Below are 22,691 nucleotides of genomic sequence, written 5' to 3'. Positions count from 1 at the left end.
CACAAAGCCCCCCGATGATGGCTGGGCTGAGAAAAAGTGGATTAGGAACAAACTTTGTAGGATGGAGGCCTGGGGAAGAGAGACCAGGCCCCCGCTGAGCCCCACTGTGGGGGAGGGAATTGTCTGCAATTTGTAACTGAGGAGGATTGTAAGAGCTAGCAGTGGGGGCTCCTGTTGTGGCCTGTCTGATGCCTTGGGGTCCCAGGCACAACGCCTCCCCCCCCCCCCCCAAAAAAAAAAAGAAAGGTGGAAAGGAAATCCAATGCGTCACAGCTCTGTGGTGTTTGGCAGGGAACCAACTCGTGCCGGACACCCCAGGAGCTGCCCCTCTGAGGAGCACCCCGGGGGCAGGTGGGCATGCTGTGACCCGGGCAGCCGTGAGACCCGCCGCCCCATTAACGCCCAGCCATCCCACAAACCGCCTGCAGCCTCCTCCCGAATCCCAGGGTCTTCCCGGGTGTCCCGCCCACCTTTTACGGGAAATGAGCATAAACACGGGAAGCAGGCCAGATGGTAGGAGACGCTCCATCCAGGGCGATCCGTAGCCTGCCTATAGACGGCTGAAGCACGATCGTATATTACCGAGAAAGTATTAACGGTCTGACAATTGTAAACAGCACAAAAGGCACGTGGCTGTTGTGTGGGAAGGGGGGGGCACAGCGGGAGTCTTCGAATTATGAATTAGTCCATTGAGTTTCCTTCTATTTTGATGCACCAGCGATGTCTGCCCCCCCCCCCCCCCCCCGGAAAGCTGCAATACCCTGGGTTCTCCGCAGCTCCAAGGCCGAGTTAACGCTCCCTGAAAGGCCTGGAGACACCTTGACCCGTCACCGTACAGCAAACACGGAGCTGACAATGGCCCCCAAACCCACAGTTTAAATACGCCTATGCGGACAGTGCCCTTTGACGCCCCACCTATAGAGAGCGCCGGTGGTGGTAGCTAAGCTCACATGCCTCCTAAGGTCCCCCCCACCTCGTGTTGGGAGCTCCCAGGAATGCTGCCGTAATGAGGACCTCTGGAGAAGCTGGAGGCCCCCTGGCCGTCGCTCCAGCCCGGCCTGATCCGCTTAACGCCCGCATGTTTTTGTGGAAACGCCTCGGAGCGCTGTGGAGGTGTGCCTTCCGCCAGCTTACCATGATCTTTCTTGCAGTACTTCTTCATGCTGATCTTCAGCTTGCCTTTGGACGCCTTGCAGTAGGAATCACAATCTGTGCAGGGACGGGGGAGAGAGAGAGGCACACATTAAGCTCTGTTAAGACGACGGTGACGGGGTGGGGGGGGGGGGTAGGGCAGTTCCCTCGGAATCCCCTCGGAATCCCCTCTTCAATACCTTTACTCAGCCTGAAACCCGCTGGCCGGCTCCAATTGTGCCGTGTTACAGAGACCAAAAAGCCACAAAAGTCCCACCCGGTAAATTCCGCGGCTGTCCGCCTGTCGCCCCCCCCCAGAATGAGACCGCTGTGGCTGAGGTTATTGTGCCACCCAGATCTTTTCAGAGACACACAAAATCTGCCCCCCTCCCTTGCTGTCAAAGTGCCACTGTGGGACTGATTAAGGCCTATACAGCCCTCCTTGTCAGCTCTCCCCACCCCCGACGCCCCCCCACCCCACCCCCGACCCCGGGCCATGTCAACCTTTGGCATTTATTGCATGGGGATCCTGCGGATGGGGGTCAGCGTGGCACAAAGGGAGGTCAGGGAGGAAATTAGTGGCCCGTCAAGCGTTGGCGGGGGACTTTGGTGTCCGCCCTATGCGCTGAACAAATAAATACCTCACACCGGCCAAATTGCTCCGTGGTCTCAGAGCACAGCGCTGGGGGGGCAGTTCCAGATCACCAGTTTACCGAGGCAGGCAGGGTGGGGACAGGGGGTATGTTCATTTATAATGCATTGCTGTGCATAGAGGTGTGTCCAGTGGGGCACCCAAGGCTCTACCCATGTGCGATAGGGGCCAAACTTTCGCTTCACCCTCTCCCCGACTGACACAAATTGGATCCAGAATATCTTTCTCCGGCTCTCCCGGAACATTGCAATGAGGGGGAGCCCTTTTTTTTTTGAGACGGTGGGGGTGGGAGCGGGGGGGGGGGGGGGGGGCAGTTGGAGAGGCGCAGGGACCTTTCAGACGGCCTGAATATGAACAAACTGCATTGTGTGGAGCGGCCCAGTGTCCATGCCTGCCTTTTATTTCCCATTATGCCGTGTGTGAATGCGGTTGCCGCGGTAACCGCGGAATGGGGGAGAATGCACCGGCGCAAGGGGGAGGGGGGCACTCTCGGTAAAGCCCGAATCAGCGCCGCACGGCGAGCGTGTTTGTGTAAATGAAACAGGGGAGTCCATATCAGCCACGGCTGATTTCCATCTAAATGTGCCGGGGGGGCAGCTTGTTTATCCGCGGGCCGCCGGACGCTGGCGTGATTCTTCCCTTTGATATCTCCCGGTTCCCATTAGCGCACCCTCAGAGGCGGCGGCCCTGGCGTGCCCCGGCAAGCCGGTCTCCCGCGGCGCGGACAAGCGCCCCCTTTGTGTCTGCCCAACGAGCCGGCTGAAAGCAGGCCTCCTGCGCCCCAAGAGGGCCTGCTTTCCCAAAGATGGAGCGCGTCTTCCCGCGTGAGTCACATCGGCTGAATGGAGCCCCCCCCCCCCCCCCCAACCGGGACATGGGGCCCCTGAGACTGGATGGGGGATAGAGGAAGTGCCGGTTTTATTGGCCAAGGGGTGAGATGGAGATCGTGAGGGTAGTTGTTGTACCAGTCTGACGCAAGCCAGTGGCACAGAGACACAGACCTGCATATTGAGGCAATAACGTATAAACAGGGACTTGGGGGAGGGGGGCGGGTTTTATGCTCAGTCAGATTGATCACAAAACAAATTTCGGCAAATAAAGCAGGTAATTAGATTACGGCCGCTGCCAGGAAGTGCTGGAATGGGGTCTGCGAGATGGAGACGTCTCCGGGGAGATCCGATTTCCTTTCGGGATAAAAAAAACCATAAAGCCAGATTTTATTCCCGAAATGGTGAGAGAGTCTGAAACCTCTGTAAAAACCAGCCCGGGTGCGGCGTGGCTCCAGATGCCAGACCAAATAAGTTCTGACCGGCTGGTTCCAGTAGATGGACCGCGGTTTTGGAGCAAGAGGCCCGGCTCACGCCAGAAAGACTGGGCCTCGGGGCATCAAGTGGTAAATCACAAGGAAGGGACCGGAATGCGATGATACACTTTTTTCCACGGTGACTCGTATTAATAAGGCCGTTTCCCAGACTGAATCCTGGGGCGCCTCTAAGAGGGGGGTACTGATCCGGCCCGGCAGCCTGGGAAATTCTGTGACAGGGACACGCATCATCATGGTCGTTCCTGCCATCGCCCCCCCCCACAGTGATGTGCCTGCTGTCCTGCAGACTGTGACGTTTGGAGCACGTTTGGTCTGCAGTTTTGGCTGCACATTCTGCCCTCTGTGTGGTGATGGGGCCTCGTACAGGAGATAATTCCGTCCCCACTAACACGCACCCCCCATGCTAAAGAGCCACCTGCCTCACATCTGTCTACCCGCCTCCCCCCCTACATGACCCGTAGCGGGCCGCTGCTATTTTCCTGGAGCGCGTCTTGCTTTCTTTATTGCGGTGCCCACCGGACCTGGTGGGGGGCAGGGGGGGTGGTTGGATGCCCCGATAAGACCACCACATCTGCTCACGATGACGAGCGGGATGAGGTCACGTGCCAGTGTCCTTCCGAGGCGGCAGACGGTAATGCGTGCATCTCCTGGGTGGTCGGACCAGTCCCGCGTCACCCCCCCCCCCCCGCAACCCTGTCTGTCAACTCCCGGGTCGCACCTCTCTGTCCGACGACCCAACCCGCCACGCTCCGCTTACAAGCCGGTTCTGCTCCTGGAGTCGTGTGGGGAAAATGTAACCTTCAGAGCCTGGAGCAGCCGACGATTATGCAGGCGGATTATAAACCAAAACGATATCGAAATGTAAACAAGAGCAGCCCCCGGTGAACGACCCCCCCCCCCCCACCCGGATGTGTTATGATTGTCCGCTGCGGCTCTGCTGCCTGGTGTGTATTTACATACAGGGACGAAAGTATCTGCACATGACATGGAGACCCATATAAAGAAATATGTTCGGTTGTCTTCAAAACAAAAAGACGGCTTCGATATAGTTGTTTAACCAGCTTGTCTGGGGAGCTGTGCAGTACTTGGATTAAACTGTAACTTTACAATGGCATAAGAATTGATTGTTCTTTTCTGTATTTGATACAGTGCCTAAATAGTTTGCGTTTGGACGAGCTCCCATTGTCGCCGCAGGTCAGTGCCTGCCGTCCCGCCAATTAGCATCCCAGTAAGGCGAATCAATGCCTGGCGAGACGAGGGCAGTGCCGTGTTTGCTGTGGGCTTGTTTGTTGGCTTTTCATGGCTGTAAACACAACACAAGCCCCCCTCCCCCCACCACCGGAACGACACATATTGTTTGTCAACGTAAACTAACTCCCATGCATGATCAGAAACACACTCGGCTATAGAGCCCGGTTAATAAAGAAATTGTGAATGCAGACAGCATGGGGGGGGGGGGATATTTAACAACCTATAGGTATCTCAATAACATTAGGAGACGTGCAGTAAGCCTCACTGGTTAGATCTAGGAGTCATATGATCATCTTACGAGAGAAATGGCACAACAAAACAGCCTTAAAAGTATTTGTCAGCCAAAAGTGTTCAATTTCATGGTTTTGGTTTATTTTAGCTGAACGGATGAGCTTCTGCCGTGGGATCTTTTTGATAATTACGCGTATAATTAATTATCTCTTACTGCACACTTTTTAAAGTCTCCATACGTCTCCATAAAACGATGCCCTCCCCCCCCACCTTCCCCAAAGATCTGAGATGGCATGAGAATTATCGGCATAAACCCTGCAGGGGAGCGACGCGTGCGCGTGCTGTCAAATCCGCGGTTTGCAGCAAGATCAACTAAATCAAGTTAATCTGAGCCTTGCTGCCCGCTGGGCTCCGCGGAGGATGTAATCTGCTCCTGTCTGCGCCACTTCTTAAAACCTGACATTTTTTGCCGAGATGAAGCAAGGTTTTTTTCATGAAAATTCTCATTTGAGTTGATAATCATCGACACTTATTTAAATCTTGCGAGCCAGTGAGTGTATAATTTGCTTTTCGTATTCCCTGAGAGAGTTCTGATCCAATTAGATGACGGTGTCCCTCGGGGGAGGTTCTGATCCAGTCAGTTCACTCACCTGTGGGCTCGTCCGTGCTGCTCGCAGTCGTCGTGGGAGGCACCACGGGAATCTCTGTTAACAGGGAGGGAACATCGAACACAAGTTAACCGAGCATCGCTGTTAAAACTCAGCCGAAAACCTAAAAGCCAAAGCTTATTTAGATGTTGAGTGATATGAGTGAGTCTGTGTTTCCTTTTTCTCTGAGGAAGAATTACCAGAGATTAGATGTAGAAATGTTTTCCGATGATGGCACCCTGACAGATTGGCGTGTCCTACGCCAATCAGGCATGATCTGCAGCTGTTACAACCCACACATTTTTGCTTTTTAGAAGCCCTCTCATCAGCTACCATCGTTGTGGCTTCCTGACCCATTACTGGTTATTTCCGCTATCTCCCCCCCCCCCCCCCAAGTCAAGCGTGTTGGGAGGGCCTGACTTATCTCCAAAAGAGCAAGACAACCGCAGTAGAAATATTTCTGGCTGCTATGACTGTGGAAACCCGCAAGACCTTCAAAAGGAGCAGGAATGAGGTTGGTGGATCAGCATGCCAGGGACAGTTAAGAGGAGACGGCTTCCGGAGGGACGAGGGCTGTGCAGCCATCAGAGAGTTTAGGGGGAAACTTACTGATTCGATGAAAAAATCTGGGTCAGATACCGGGATGATAAATGATCATGGCAGCTAGTCAGGCTGAATTGATCGGTTCTTAAAATGTGCGCAACACTTGACAAACAATGTTAATGTATTTAGCTCTTAACGCTCTTTGCATTTAATATTTAAATGAAGCTTCAGTAAAGACAAATTCAATTAAGTGGCTTATGAGTCTTTTCAGAGAGCAGGTCAGGCGTTTGTCTTTATGGGAAAGCTCACCCCGCTCACTGAGTTCTGCATTCATTTTTGTCCATCTTGACAGGAGTTGCGAGCGAGAGGTAGATCAAATTTTTTATTCAACAGCCCTAATGGAATAAAAATCCATCCACATGATCAAAGCACAGGCTTTCAGTTCATAAGCAGAGGAAGGCTGGCGGAGATCTGAAGTCCTCGCTGAAGTACTCAGACGAGGTGAAACTTTGATTGAATTATCATAGAGGGGACTGACTTCGAGGCGTCAGTAATTCTCTGCCTTGTGTGACTCTGTCCGTCTGCAGCACTCGCTGGAAATATCTTCAGCCCGCTGGGAAATGCTGCCTGGCCACTTCGCGGGGCCCCCAGCCACGTCTGGGCCTCGTTACGGGCAAGACGGGGCCTCGTCTGTGGGTCGGCATCGCTGAGTAACCTGGAGCGCTTACTCAGAGCCCTACTCCACAGCGAGCCGGTTAACAGACCCCCCGAAACTCTCTGATAGCGGATCTGGAATCGAGGCAGTGTGCCAGATTAAATAAAAAGATTTTCAGGACCCGTCTGCGATAGATTTACATGCCTCATTGTCGTAAATTACACACAGCCAGGACGACGACTCCCTCTCTGTTAAAGCCAAATTTGGCAGAGAGCTCGATGTTACTCGGTTTAATATCGAGCTACTAAAACTGAAATAGATCATTCTGGGATTATATCAGAACCCACATATATCCAGTTTAATCGCACAAGCAGCCCGGTCTCCAAGTTTCACACCTCTGTCCGTGACACTTTCCCAGTGAAATCGATGTAATCCTATTCTCGTCGGTTTATAGGTTTAATTTATCTTTCTGCATCTCTGCCAAGAATATCTTTGTGATTGAGATCCCTTTTACGAGGGGCTTTGTTCTGTTTCCAAGTTGAATTTCATTGCAAGAGGCACCTTTCCTGAAACGTGCATTGTACTCATTAAGCGGTGTTCCTCTCTTTGACGCTGGCATTTACACAGAGTCAGCCGTGGTGCGTACAACCCAGCACCGTGATCCCGGGCAGGAAGCCGCCTGTATTCCTCTGAGTCACTCACGCATGGCCAGACACAGCTTGGACTCCTGTCAGTGAGACGGCAAGGTGACCGCGAGTGACACAGCAGGATCCGGTTAACGGTGCCCTTGTTTTAGGTCCAGTTCTTATTTGACAGGTGACAGAATGTTCATGGGGCAAATAAAACGGAATAGGGAAAAAGAGAAGTATTGGCACTGTGTCGTATGTGTGTGCAAACATTCATTTTCTATACCCACTTGTCCTTCGTAGGGTCACAGTGGTGCAGAGCCTATCCTGGGGGTGCAAGGTGGGGAATAACCCAGGATGGGGTGCCATCCCATGGCAGGGCACACTCACACCATTTACATTTTGGCAACTCCAACTCACCATGGCATGTTTTTGGACTGTGGGAGGGAAAACTGGAGAACCCTACCCTTCGTGTCTCTACCCTGTTTGGCCAGCAGGTGTCACTGGCCATCCCGCCTTTTCACTCCTTGTCTAACCCTTATTTGTTCCCTTGCTCCTTGGACTGCTGCATGGCGCAATGCACTGAGTGTGTGTTATAGAGATTATATCTCTACAGTTGTGGGTTTGAAGCCAGCTTCCCCTGTTTTGTTTGTTTATTGGTTTTCTGTTTTTCCTAGTGTTTCCTTTGCTTCCCTGTTTTGGTTTATCCTTAGTTTGATATTATTTATCCCTGTGTCATAATTTGTCTTGTTTATGGTTCTTTGTCCCTGCCTTGGTTATGTTCTGTTTTACTTGTCTCTTGATTTTCTCCTAGTATAGTATATCCCAGTGTTTCCTTAGTTTCAGGTCTTGCAAGTTCCTTAGTTCTGTGTTCATTAGTGTTAATTTCTTCACCTGTGTCTTGTTGCCTTTTGCCCTCATTGATTGGCTATTTGTCATGTTCCACACCTGCCCTCTTGTTAGTCGGTTCGCAGTTTCTATTTAAGTGCCTGTGTCTGCTCTGTTCTTTAGGTGGTCATTGTATGTGGTTGTGTTTGTTACTTCCCTTCCCTTCCCTTCCCTTCCCTTCCCTTCCCTTCCCTTCCCTTCCCTTCCCTTCCCTTCCCTTCCCTTCCCTTCCCTTCCCTTCCCTTCCCGGTTCTGTTAAAAGTGTTTTATCCCTGTTTATTTTGACCGCTCATGGTCCTTTGTTTTGTAGTTCATCTCAGTATGTTCTGTTTCCCTAATACACCCCTTGCTTCTTGGAACCGCAAGTGGGTCATCACCTCATTTCTGCCTGCACCTTGCCACACCATAACACCACAGTGTACTCATATGCCAACATCGGAGAGGTATATGTGTGTGTGTGTGTGTGTGTGTGTGTGTGTGTGTGTGTGTGTGTGTGTGTGTGTGTGTGTGTGTGTGTGTGTGTGTGTGTGTGTGTGTTTAGTCTAATCTTATGTAATGTTCCTAAGATGAGGATATCGATTCTGTATCAGGTGATGTAAGCAGGGTTTGGGTAAGAGGAGGCGGGGCCACATACTGATGCAGGGGGCGATGGGGGAGCGGCTCTGCTGGTAGCCCTTAGCGCACCGGTTGCACGTGGTGCCCGTCACGCCGTCTTTGCAGGGGCACTGACCCGTCGTCTGGTTGCAGGTTTTGCCGGCGGCTCCCACAGGATGGCATTCGCACGCTGCGGGGACAGAGATAGGGGCTAAGAGTCCATCAGCCGCTTGGAATGCTGGGATATGAAGGTCACCCCATCCCTCCCTGAAGCACCACCCCCCCAGCTGGTCTCTGTTTTTCTTTGTTTGTCACATACAATTATATAAGTATAACCTGAGTACTTAGATCATGTGGAATGTCAGGATTAGTTAATAACGTGGCCTTTTGAGCTGCGCGGCACCGCCAGATTACAAACCCAAGGCAGGGGACACATGGACGGTGCACACACTAAGGAAAATTTAGAGATGCCAGTTCTCATAGCTGCATGTTTTTTTTTGTGGGAGGACACAAACACGCAGAGCAAAGTCATATGACCACAGGAAGGCATGGAGACTCTGCACACACAGCACAGGGTGGCCGCTTGACACATCGCCCGGTGTGATGTGGCCGCTTGACACATCGCCCGGTGTGATGTGGGGTATGGGCCACTGTCTGGGAGTGTCGGTGCCTTTCAATGGGGTCACAATAGGCCTCCACTTCAGCCGACACTGATGGCATATGGGGGCCTGGAGAGCCATTAAGAGCACACGTGCAGCACCAGTCCATCGCCTGAGTGCAATGAAGTTCTACTTCCTGTTTTTGGTTGTTTTGTACCCTGGAGAGTGAAAGCTGCATCCTCCCTTGACTCTCCTGTCAACACTGTGGTATCAGTGTCACCTATTTCCTTGTGTTTTTTCCCTGTCAGGTTCCTGTTGGGCCTATGGTAGTGGCGATCCACAGGGCAGCCACAGTCCACTGAATTGAGGTGAAGTTGTCCATTCGGGCGCTTTGAGGCGCACATCACACTGAGAGTCGGCTATCTGTGGTCTCTGTGGGCTCCGGCTACTGATATTATCCCGGGGGCCCAGGAATCTGGAGAGCGAGTAAGTGGCCGTCCACTTAGCGTTTAAGTGGCTACGCTATCCCTCAGAGCTACTTCAGATGGCGGACGCAGATAGGAGGCTGTCGCTCTGCCTGCTCACAAACGCTCGCTCCTTCTGCAAGAGAGGCTCCTGCACGCCTGTGCTGATTACTATTACATAATAAGCCTGAGTGTTTGCCACATGTGTTTTCAACATATTTGTTTTGCGCAGGCACTGAGATGGCCAGCCTGCAACCCCCAACCCAAGGTCCGTATCTTCAGATAGACTCTGATCTTCTAAAGAACTAGTAACTCAGCCCTTGGAAATGAGTTCTGCTGGCAGACTTCTTGGCAAAAGGAGGTTGGGATGAAGAGTGTAGGAGGCACATTTTAAAGTCCACTGTTTGTAGGAAGAATTTTTCACAGTCAAACATTTACCATAAAGGGGACTTGAACTTTTCTTCTCCATTAGATTGTTGTTATTTTTTCTATCAGAAGAAAAATCATGGTTTTTGGGAAAAAAAACATCCAAGGTTAAAAGTATCTAAGCTGTCCAATGTGTTGTTTTATAATTAGGTCCCTGTTGACCATCAGTAATGTCTGACGTTAATTTGAATAAAAGAAACCCTTCATTTGGGAATAATATGCAGATTATGTTACAGCCTCTGCTCTGCTTTTCATGAAAGTCTCTTGTATAAGTCATATTATTTTTGTTCCTTTTTTTTTTGACCTTTTTTTACTTTCATTGGTTTAAAAATAGCACTTCTTATGTAATTTACAGAGCTGAAGTTTTCTCACACACCCTAATTGCGGTCTCATGCTAAACAACGTTAAAGACCTGTCATGGTAAATTGGAAACAGCTATAGAGAAGCATACTTTTTCATAATGATGAAAAAAAACGAAGCAGTGAGGTCACAAAACAAAGAAGGATGTTTTACAATCCTGACCTCAATAGACCGTTTGTGGTTCACAAGGTCCTACCCAGACAACGCTCGCTGGGTCAGTAATGCATGAATTAAAAACTCACCCATGACAAAGGCATTTTGTTGTATTGTGTAAGGACAGCAGAGGGCGTTGTGGTTAAGGAGCTAGATCTAAGATCAGAGTAAAATCCCGAAAGGGAAACTACTGCTGAGTAATCAGTGTTACTAGAACAATTAAGTTGCTAGACCTTAAATATAGGAGTATAGTATGTTCAACTGTAAAGCTTCACACACACAGCCTGGGCAGGATTCAAACCCACTACCTTAGCGGTGTGAGCTGAACAAGCCGCCCTAAATGAGATGCATGTGACTTCAGAATTGAAAAAGGAGGAAAACGTAATATGATATAGTGTCATTTATCAAGAGTAGTTACTTTGGTGTCAGAAAATGTCAGAGTTCCCATGATCCCGCACAGCCCCTCTCCTCCAGTCCTCACGGGGGGGACCCTGCTGGGTCTCCCATACTCACGCACAGCAGGGGAGCTAAAGGAGTCACCACGGCCTGATCGCGATGGCTGACCAGGGACTGTCTTAGCGCTGTGCGGTCTGTCAGCCCCCAGCAGCTTGCCAGGACAGACTAGCGAAGGACAAAGCCATTAGCATACGGTGAACCCAGCGGCAAGTGTTACACGGCACCTCAGCGATCTTCAGAGCTCCTGTGAAAATGCTCACATCACGCACATAACTCTCCATTTCCACGTCCTCTCCCAGCCTAAAGACACACAGGGATGTGTTTTCTTTGTCTAGCAAATATCAGATTCTTTAACTGGTGTGACGGAATTGTGCATCTCTCTTCTTAATAGAGTGCAAATACGATGCCCATTTCTAATTTCTTTGAATAATGTTGCTTTCACTTCAGGTAAAAAACCTGGTGCAAATCTTTCACCAGGAATGTTAAGAGGCTGCTCATGCATGAGCACGGGATGGTGGAAAAGTGCACGGCAAATTCATTAGGCCACCAGTTACCGATAAACGCAAGGTCTCCTCTATCTGATATTCACTACTGCTGTGGGTCAAATTTCAACTGTGATCAGGGGTAACTATGATTTTTTTTTAATGTTTGGGAGACATCAGAGGGGCCATATTTCATACAGAGGGTCCAACCATTTCAATAACCAATTATATGTTTTGAATCGGTGAGTGATCGCATACAGGGCTCTCAGGGGCCAATCAGCTTTCAGCCGTGACCCCGCCCCTGTAAATGCCCCAGGCTATGAGGACAGGACTGTGTTCCATATCAGCTGTCGGCATTTGGGAAACGTCCATGGATTCTGCACTGTGATTTTCCTTCAATGTAATCGAATACCGAGGTGTTGCATGAATAATTTTCACTCATTACTACATTAGCCCTTGGAGTCTGGCAAATGACTGGCTTGCGATTTCCAAAACTGTGTCACTTGGCTGCCAGCTTCATAAATTATAAAGGAATTTGTTTACCCTTTAATAAAGTGTGAAGAAACATGGAGTTCAGTGGGGGTTCAAATAGAATTAGCAGAGCGAGACGCTCCCTGTTCCGACACCCAGTGTCATGTCCTTGGCCATACCTCTCCAACACCCAACACAAGGCAGAGAGATATGTGGGTGGGGGGCGTCTTGGGGTGGGGTGGGGACACGTGACTACATGGGGCCCAAGGAAAGAGACCAACTAGCTCCTTGTCTTTCCCCTCCATGGCAGTCAGCCTTCTCAATGCTCCCTCCCCCATCTTCCTTTGTATTGGGTCGTACAGCAATGATGAAATGATTAATGTCAATAATTACAGCGTCAGACAGGCGATTAAATAAATGTCTTCATTGTCTCGCCGAGTCTGACTGGATTTCATCAGGCTTCAACCTAAAATTGGGGTTTGTTCCAATAACCTACTACGCACCTTCAGGAGATGCTGAATGAGACTGCCAAACAGCTGGCACTGGGAGCAGCAAGCGGATCCAGGCGGTTACGACCCGCTGCCTCGTCCCCGACTGCGCGGGTACGAGGCCCCGAGCCCCGACTGATACATCTCACTTCCCATTCCTGGCTCCGGCGTGTCATTCTAACGCACTTTGGGTAGGAGGAGGATTTCAGGGTTTCAGTACACGGAGTATAGAACATCACATCCAATATTCTGCCTGAGGAGAAGTGGGGTGTATCGAGCACTTAACGAGGGCCTGAGAGAGATTCAAACGAGCTCTCCCTCGTTTTATTTACATGGAACGAGCGGGGATTTGATCCCAGGGTTTGAAAAGTACTCGGGAATTAATTCGCCGTGACGGCCTGAGTTTGTATTAATTCCATTCGCAAATCCTGCCTGTTTGCTTTCCGCGGAAATCCTCTGTGGTCCCTGTTACCATTTACTAAGAAACAATGCTTTTCATTAGATTTTCAAATAAAGCATATTTTCCATTTTATACATTTTTTGCCGGTCAGTGTCAGCGGGGACTGGCTCGGTCATTCGTATTTACGTCCTCTTTTGAATTCTTTGAAGGTCTTGGAATATGGAAACAGGGCAGCCTCAATCATCTCATAATGACATTTATATCGATTTTCATTATTCTCCTCGACTTCTGTGTGTCAGTCAAACATCTTAAGAGGAACAGATGTAATCAATGTTCCTTGGACACACAGGGGCATGTTAATACAAAGTCAGGGCAAGATTTGCTATTTTGACATTAGGGTCTCTCCTCTCTCTCAAAAGAAAAACTAGCGTTCCTTGTGCTTCTATGAGCACTGTGTGTCTGTCGAGCCCCGTCTTTCCAGTGACAGCGTGTTTAAAATTCACCTTGTTCCACCGGCTCTATCACGTTCACCAAAGGGATAAAATGACATCACTTCACCCCTGGCTATGCGTCTCCCGCTCGAGTCGACACGGGATTGAGGAATGTGCACGGGGTGAATTAAGCCTGCCACATGCAAGATGAAATGTGACAGCTGGGGGTGGGGGGTGTTTGTTAGGGGGTACCGTGGTGCTGGGCACATCCGGCGGGACTGTAACCCTGTATTTGCTCTAAGGTCCTCTGGAGGTTTTTGTTCGAATAATGAGGGCAAATATTATTTACATCTATATGGCTCACCAAAAATCAAATGTTTTGGACTGTATTAGTTAGATATTTGAGTGTGCATATATAGCATAGCATAGCATAGCATAGTATAGTGCAATGAAGTGCTTCTAGTACACACCGGCTTGCATCACATTGATAGATTCATAGCATCAAACATGTCTCCTGCTAATTCCAATAGTAACCATAAAAATTTCATGTTTTTTTAGCTTTTCTCAGTCGCTTTCATGCAATTTCCTCATGAGAAACACCATTCTCACCACTCTTAATACAGTTCTCAAAACAGTAACACAGTCTCCCACACAAATTAGCATTTCTCATCTGACTTTGACGATTCATCAAAACAGTTCGTACAGGTATGTAATAAACAGTAAGGCCAATCACACAGTCAGTGGTAACAATAAAATTGGTCTTCAATTGAAAATAAATGGAATTACATGTTCTCAGATAATAATCACTTGAAACAAAGAGAAACACATGTTCACAATCTTATATCACAGGTGCATGTCATGCCACCAAATTGCATCACACAAGCATATATAGATGCTCAGGTTCCACGCAGTGGATAGGGCTGAAAATGGAGCAGGAAGCTGTGAGAGGGCGTGGTGTTTGAAATGCATATTGTCCTTGACAAGATTTCATGATCAACATGATCACTCTTGCTCTCTCTTTTGCTCTTTCTTATTTACAGTATATATGAACATTATATATGTTTGTGTTTCTATTTAGAAGATACTTGAGGAGATCCAGGACATTGTGGTGTATGTAGATGAAGCAGGATTTAACCTAAACAAAGTAAGGCGACATGGCAGGAACATAATAGGTCAGAGGGCCACAGTAGATGTCCCAGGTCAGCGTGGGGGCAACATCACAATGTGTGCTGCTATTGCTGAACATGGAGTCATTCACAATGCAGCCACCACGGGGCCCTGCAACACCGACCGGCTTCTTCAGTTTTTGGATGGGCTCTACAATGCTCTTATTCCAGAAAATGCAAGGGGGACTGTGAGGGCCAACATGCCATGCTATGTTGTGATTTGGGACAATGTATGGTTTCACCATTCAAACCATGTGAGGGAATGGTTTGAAACCCATCAACAAATGATGATGGTGTTCCTGCCGCCTTTGTCACCATTCCTCAACCTCTGCTTGGAGGTGGAAGGTGTGTAATTGCAGGCCCCATTATCAAATGTCATTACTGGAGGCAATGGATGCTGGCTGTGGGGACATCACACCTGCGGCTTGTCGGGCCTGGGTGCGGCATGCCAAAAGGTTTCTCCCGCTTTGTCTCAGAAGAGAAAATATCAGGTGTGATGTAAACACAGTGATGTGGCCTAACAGGGAAGAGAGACTAGATGCCCCTGAGGGATTTCACGGCACATCTCTGTTCCCCCTGCTCTAAACCAGGGGGTATGTAAGACAGGAACTTCACGCAGGTTTATCCATCTATTCATATCTGTATACATGTACTGCGTACTGTAACATGATGTAAATGTACAATATTCACTTACATATTTTCTGTTACTTGGTTCTATGCTTTCTCAGTTACAGTAATTATCTGTAAATTTACAAAATGTTACATTACCTTTTTTCTGTTTTTTTTCCCTCTACATTAGATTTGAGTAAGGATTTAATTAAAAGATTAAAACATTTGCTGGCTAAGTCTTGATGCACTGATGAAAGTGTTTTATTCATTTGTCGCAGTGATGGAGTGATTGACTGATGTTGTATGATCTGACACACGTGCACAAGGTTTTGTTTGTTTTAGTAGCTTCTGCATAGGTGATTTAGTGTTTGGAGAACTACATTAAGAGTGGTGAGAATGGTGTTTCTGATGTGGAAATTGCATGAAAGCAACTGAGAAAAACTGTAACGCAACAGCTGTAGAGGATGCCAGTTTTAATGAGCCTCATCTTGAAAAGGTGTTTTTGTTTCTAAATAGTTCTGAATGTTATGTTTTGTTATACCTTTTGACATATTTAATATTTTGATATAGCATGGAAATGGAAATGTTAAGGGTGTCTCGCATCCATAGAAGATTCCCCACCAGGATCTGGGTAATGGGGTGGGACACTGGAAAGACCTGGTTGTTCGGGACGGGACCGATTCCCCGCAGCCCCCCCCCCCAAATGGAAAGCGGGTCACTGCTTGTTTATTTTGAACTTCTTTGTTTCTCCTGTCCATCAAAGTGGTCGTTTCTGGATCAGGGAGGGTGGCAGAATGGGGGCCGCTGAGGGGGCGCGTTAAGGTGTGATGGCTGTTTGTTTACACAGCGCCTGAGCTCCTGTTATCTCCCCCGCGGTGCTGTGGGGGTCAGAGGAACAAGGCTTTTTCCCCTAATCTCAGGGGCCGCTCATGAAGCCCTGCGTGCCGCTGCACACCTGTGCGTGAGCCCCAGCCCCCCCTCCCCCCCCCAACCTGACCTCCATTGAGGATCACTTCTCACCTATGCGCTGTTTGTTTTGCTTGTCCTGTCAGACTATCCCCAAATAAATTCCAAATATTTGGGTGTCAGAGGGCCCCATCCAGGTCAGATAGCTGACAGGACCACATTTAGGGGGGGGGGGGGGTCAGGAATGCTGCCTTCCTGTTCTCTTCAAAGATTTCCCACTTTTCGTGCTGCTGACTGTGAAACTCGTGGCACACGCTGAGGTAATAGTTGCAGGTATGACTGAGTTACTTCATTCACAAAATAAAATAAAATAAAATAAAATATAGATAGATAGACAGACAGACAGATAGATAGATAGATAGATAGATAGATAGACAGACTGATAGATAGACAGACAGACAGACTGATAGATAGATAGATAGATAGATAGACAGACAGACAGACAGACAGATAGATAGATAGATAGATAGATAGATAGATAGATAGATAGATAGATAGATAGATGGATGGATGGATGGATAGATGGATGGATGGTTGGATTGAGACAGACAGACAGAGGGACAAATGGGACAAAAACAGTCATTGGACTAAGGTGCTCTGTGCCCCCCCCCGCTCACCCTTGCAGGCCTTCCTGTGTGAGATGGCCTTGGCCAGGTCCCGGTAGTATCCCTCCTTGCAGTAGTGGCAGTGCCGCCCCGCAGTGTTGTGCCGGCAGTTGAGACAGACGCCGCCGCTCCGCCGGCCGGACAGCTTGTACAGCTCCATGTTGAAGCGGCAGCGGCGAGCATGCAGGTTGCAGTTGCAGGCTGTAGGGGGGTTGGGGGGGGGGGGGTTCGAGAGGAGAGCAGGGTATGGGGGGGCAAGAGAGAGGGAAGTTAATGCGATCGTGAGGTAGCTGAACTGCACTGTGTACGTGTGAAAACCTACATCGCACTTCAGCAAACACGCGGTCGGGCTTTAACGCGTCCTGCAGTGATGCACGCGAGAAAAACGGGCTCGTTGTTATTTGAAAAGATAAAATCCCACCTTTAGGAAAAATTTACTTTGCACTCAGGCCTTAACAAATAGGCAGTGAGGGGAAAATACACACACACACACACACACACAAAAGAGAGCGAACGAGCAAGCGAGCAGGAACAGAGGAGCTGGCTAATGAGGTCAGCGCTAAGGCGCTAAGGCGCTAAACACTCGGGCTGCTCCGGCTTAATGGAGGCACCCGCAGGACGGGCCGCCGCTTCACCATGCGGCCCGGATCCCCGCCGCGGCCACCAGAGGCGCCGCTGCCTGTTTGCTAGTGAATGAAGTCGCTGCCACTGAGTTTAATTAGAGGCTGATGTTTATTCATAACACCTCTGTGCTGCTCCAACCTCCGCCGCTCGCCTTCGTTATCCCAGCCGGGTGGGGGGGGGGGGGTCTCTCACTCCCTCTTCATGCATTATTTACCATCATGCACCCCCCTCCCTCGCACCCCCACACCAGGCCAGACGCACTGAGGTTTACTTTATCAGACCAAAGTTTCTTGTTGTCTGTGGCCCGGGGGGGGGGGGTATCAGCCGCCCGGGGGCTTGGCAGCGATCGCACACGCGGCGAGCTCTTTAATTGGGCTCCGGCGCCCCGGGACCGTCCTCGGCTGCTCCCTACAATCCCATCTTCCTGCCCCCTGCTTTTATCTCGGGCCTGGGGTTCCCAAATCTCAGCAGGACCTAATGGGCTTTAATTAGCTTTCCCATACACCCCCCCCCCCCCCCCCCCCCGAGGCTTGTGGTTTTAATCAGCCAATCCTCCCTCTGTCAGCCTGACCAGCGTGACAAACCCTTAGTTGAGGATTACTTACTGGGTGACCCGTGGATCACAGCCAACCCCCACTCCCAAAACACAGCCTGTGAAATGAGCCTCACAAACAGATCTCTCATCCCAGACTCTAAAGCTAAAATTAATAGCTACTTAATGCTTAAACTTCCTAAATTCATTCAGTGGTTTTAAGCTGCTTTAATGTTATATAGAGGGCAGTATTTCACAGCTCTTGCACAGTGAATTATGGAGTCTTTATATAGCTGTTTAGTGTTCTTTTCTCTTTTTTAATTTTTATTTCCTTTTTTGTCGTGAATATTTTTTCCTTACTGGATAAGTTACGTTTCGGACGTCACCCGGATGTCCGTCACAGCGCCCCCCAGTGTTAAACATAACCGGTGTCACACTTTGCTGCAGTTGAGACTGACTTGCACCCCAGTGCCCCCCCTCATACATCAGTGCTGACCTGAAACACACTCACTACTGAGTAAGAGTAGTCAAAGTGCCCCCCCCCCCCACACTGGATACATCACGGTTTCCCACCTTAAACAAACACACCTTCATACGGCAGCTGGAGGAACCACCCCCCCCCACCCGCCCCCACATGTCCGCCGCATTCAGATCGCCATGATAAAGCCGCTGGCTAAAAGGGATGGATGCGCTCGACGGGGGCTGGTGTGCTGGGGGGGGTCTACAGCTTCACACCTGCTCCTGGAGAATGAAACAGCAGCCACACAGGATTCAGGGTGCCTGCCTCTCAATGGGGGCTTGCCCCCCCCCAAACTCAGGCTGACACTATCCTTGCCTGAGCTTTGAAGTGCTTTTTCTGCTACCCCCAAACCCCCCCCCCCCCAATCTCACATATCATCACCCCTCTGAGGTACAACTACGATTTTAATGGGATTTTGTGGAATGAATAGCAGGATGGGGGCACTTTAATATTCCGGGGGGCATTGGTGGGCATTCCCAGGCCTGGCCCGCCGTCTATGATATGGACCCCCCCCCCCCCGTCCGCCGCATCTGCCCTATCATGGAAGCTCTGTGGTCAGCAGTAAATATTTGCCCAACAGGGAGATTATTATGCGTGAAGTAAAAATGCACCAAACCATTGAAGGAAGCGCTTCTCTGTCACGGCAATGAAATGCAACACGATAAATCAGCAGGAGCAGAAGCTGCGACTGTTTGGTAGCCCTGAGTAAACAGACTGTGCTGCTGCGGGCCGCACACAGCGCTCTCTCTCTCTCTCTCTCTCTCTCTCTCTCTCTCTCTCTCGCTCTCTCTCTCTCTCTCTCTCGCTCTCTCTCTCTCTCTCTCTCTCGTTCTCTCTCTCTCTCTCTCTCGCTCTCTCTCTCTCTCTCTCTCTCTCTTTCAGAGCGATGGATGTCTCAGCGTCCGCCTGCTCCAAGTGGGGGGAGTGATCTCCTCAAGCCTGTGAGCAGAGCCACGGGGGGATTCGTTCACCAGTCTGTGGCACTGGACCTTGACACAGCCCCCCACCTTCACCCAAAGTAATAAGATCTGCCCCAGACACCCCTGAGGCATAACAAGGAAATACTGAGTGTCCCTCCCCCGGCTGCTGTTTTGTCACCTTTCAACAGTAGCACGGGGGGGGGGGGGGGCATAGGTTTCAACAAAATCCATAGAGTCATCATGAGCATGACACTCTGCTTGTGAGGCAAATTGGTGCATAAAGTGAGCCGGACCCCCCCCCCCCACAGGTCCATCTGCACTGCCGTGCCCCCTGCCTATATCTCTGGAGGGCATGTTGGGGACTGCTGTCCCTCTGGGAACCACACGACCACATTCCGGAGAGCTCTCTGGGTTTGGGTGATGGGGGGTGGGTGTGGGGGGTGACCAGAACCATACAGAGGACATCCCCCACCTAACCATTTTGTTTTAATCATTTATCATCTACCACCAAAATAGTGTATTTTCATGTCTGGGTCCTGTTCGTTATTGAAAATACCACTGGGCAATAGGTCCATTGTGTTTGACTACTGATTTAGGAGGTCGTTACACGCCTCAAAGAGTGTCAGAGAGAGAAAGCTGTGTCCTTTTATTGCCAGATTTTTACAGGGTAGTTTGTACTGTAAAAGCCACAGACAAACGTGACTTTTTTCCTCGAGATGTGTAACCTTCTAAATATTGGCCATCTGCCACATAAATAAAATGAAAGTAAAGCGAAAGGCATGGGCCCGAAATCAAGTATTTTAACTTTATGACCATTGCTGTTGATTCTATGTCCAAGAAAATCTTAGATATGTCTGGACCACACTGGTGCAGAATGACTTAAATTAACAGGAATGTCGCTCTTACTTAAAAAAATATAATAATAATTCCAGTCAAATTCTTTTTTTTTCCCTCGGACAATTAACCATCTATATCCCATAATAATAACAGTCCTTCACCAAAACAGTGGGGTAATTCTGTGTCTCCTGCTTTAGGAAGAGAGCTCCATTACAGGAGTAATATTTACTAAATTATAGTAATCTGTCGAGTTTAGCAAACTCATTTATTATTATGTCACACATATAATATTTACATAATACAGTGAAGCATTTATGGCTGCTTAAACATCTTCCTGTCATATTTTAATTCAAAGGTTGTGCAACATACAGTGAAGATCTAAAAAGTGCAATTTTTAAAACAAGACGTCACACGTCTGCCGGTAAGACTCCAAGTCCTTTGTTATCGTGCCCTTTCCACCTTCCCAGAAAAGCGGGTGAGACCCAATCGACTATAACAACCACGATCTAACGCTTTGTTCCTCCCTGTTAAAACCTTCCAGTGTTTCTCCATGAAGGAAAGCTTGATCACACATTTTTAAGCCAGCTGTTATGTTTGGGGGGGGGGTGGCTCAGACGGCGGTTTTAGACGCGAGTCCATGTGTGATTATGAATCATTTAACGAGATTCCGGAATGCTTTTGATGGTTTGGGGGAAACACAAGCGTTCAAAATGAGAACTTCAGGAGGCCGTTTGCCATTGGTGGAATCTGATTGTCCTATCACCTTCTGCGTTATGTAAACTAGTAAAAAAATTATAGGGCAACACCGGGTAAGGAATCTATTAGGGCCCGTAGCCTTTGATCATGCTGTGGAGAATGGGGGCGATCCAGGGGAATGGCTGTGAATGGAAATCTCCACGCGTGTGATGTGCTTTTAATGTGGGGCGCATTGGGAGCGTCGCGCCCGCAGAGCGGAAACAACGCCGCCTTCTGCCCTATTCAGACGAGCACCTGTATCGGCCTGCGGGGCGAAAGCACCGCCGCCAGGGATCATTGAAGTGATACAAATGGTTGCATTGTTAAGGTCCCCCAGAATACACCCCCAACCCAACCCCACACATACACTGTTCCATACCGCCGACCCTGCCGCCACACGCGAGCAAGCTCGCACACAGACACGCAATATGGCCTGCGTTTACTCTCGTTTCCAGACTTGGGTGGTTGCTCGCTCTCCCGGAATGTTCTGGAATCCGCCAAACCCTTGTGGGTTAATGTCAACTGGCAAATGATGCGTCCCATCCTTCCTTCCGCTGGCAAAAGTCACAAGAACTTTTTTTTTAAATGAACTCAAACTGTCTAGTTAAGAATGACTGAGATGAAATAACTGAAATGGGGCGTTTGACACGCTGATAGCGGTTATGTTCTCAGTGGCCACTGTGTTTGCGTGTCTCGGTCCCGTGCACGGGCACACACGTGTGGAAGCGCGATTGGCTCGTGGGGCACACACGTATAGGAGCGAGATCGGCTCAGGGGGACGGTGAAGTACAGCGGTGGCGCTGCGGCTCGCCGGGGGAAGTTGCGCGGAAGCTGTGGCTCATCGGGCATTGTGGGGAGGCACTCTGTTAAGTAGGTTCCCTGCTCGGATCTTATCGCGATTGCAATTCGGACCTCGTGGCTAATTAGCGGTAGCTAGCGGTAGCTAGCAGTAGCCCCAAAACCCACAAGTCCTATCAGGGGCCCTAGACACAGTATCAATCACAGACTGACAAGCCCACAGCCCCGATTCGGATGTCTGTAACGAGCCGAGAATGTTAAGCCCTGGAAGAACACGGGATCTGTCTGACTTCCGCTAATTAAACCCCAGAACCTTAATCTCAAACTCCACAAGCGTCTCTAACTGAGTTCTGACCTGAAACACCAATCAGTGTGTCCCACGGCAATATCTAATATGTATTCCAACAGAACCGCGGTTCATTTGTGCAATTCATTTGCTTCTCCTTTGTGGCTGAAATGCATCTGATTTGTCGGCTTTGCCTGTAAATACGCAGATCCTTCGCCGGACTAAAGGACACACCTGACATCTCCTGCCGTGCTGGTCAGCAGTAAAACACTACCAGGACTGCAGCTCTCGCGGTTAGTTCATCTTTTTAATCTGACGGTCGTTAGCCAGCACTTATAAATTAGACTTGACAGCTCAAAGCTGAACTGCTCTACAGCCTATAACTGTTATCAGTGCATTCCTGATGAAGGACGAAAAAAATAATAATAGAGATGTTTCCATTGGTTGGGAGGCTTGAGAGAAGAGCAGTGAGGAAATGCCAGCAGGCAGGAATGTTAGCCTGGACGTGGTGGTACGAGTTGTCCCATGTGAGACAACTCGTACCACATCACATGTGAGACTAAGTGACTGTGTTTCGGGCTCAGGCCCCATGTGAAGCCCGCTGCCCCCAGTGCTGCTCCTGCTTCCCATTCCCGCCCTCAGGCTTGGCTCTCCTTAGTGTCCAGACCTTCCTCTACCGCACAGGCATGCGGCGAGTTCGTGCGGCGTGTCGTTCTTAAAAATGCAGATTCCTAACGAAGCATGGAAACGAGGAAATGAACGAGGCTCTCGGCCGGGGCTGGGGCGACCAGGGGTCAGTCTGAACCGCACTGCAAAAATGC

General features: G+C 49.5%; 1 protein-coding gene and 1 long non-coding RNA gene across 8 annotated transcripts in view; one reads left to right on the top strand and one right to left on the bottom strand.

Moving 5' to 3' along the window:
• The window catches only part of ntn1a (netrin 1a), a 52,907-nt gene that overhangs the window by 5,076 nt on the left and 25,140 nt on the right, over positions 1-22,691 (bottom strand). For all 7 annotated transcript variants that reach the window (XM_023791887.2, XM_072712122.1, XM_072712124.1 and 4 more), the window contains 4 exons: positions 16,631-16,819; positions 8,583-8,732; positions 5,240-5,293; positions 1,135-1,209 (listed from right to left, as the gene is read on the bottom strand). In XM_023791887.2, the coding sequence (XP_023647655.1) occupies positions 1,135-1,209; positions 5,240-5,293; positions 8,583-8,732; positions 16,631-16,819 (468 nt within the window). The remainder of the gene's footprint in view (positions 1-1,134; positions 1,210-5,239; positions 5,294-8,582; positions 8,733-16,630; positions 16,820-22,691) is intronic.
• Positions 8,090-10,261, top strand: LOC111833535 (uncharacterized). Its single transcript, XR_011991708.1, has 4 exons — positions 8,090-8,391; positions 8,696-8,832; positions 9,450-9,627; positions 9,838-10,261. It is a non-coding gene; the product is annotated as an uncharacterized lncRNA (long non-coding RNA).

Source organism: Paramormyrops kingsleyae, chromosome 5 (assembly GCF_048594095.1).
Source record: "Paramormyrops kingsleyae isolate MSU_618 chromosome 5, PKINGS_0.4, whole genome shotgun sequence".
In the NCBI taxonomy this organism is placed as follows: domain Eukaryota; kingdom Metazoa; phylum Chordata; class Actinopteri; order Osteoglossiformes; family Mormyridae; genus Paramormyrops; species Paramormyrops kingsleyae.
Note: the sequence above shows the minus strand (reverse complement) of the source record. Positions and strands in the feature narration are given on the sequence as shown.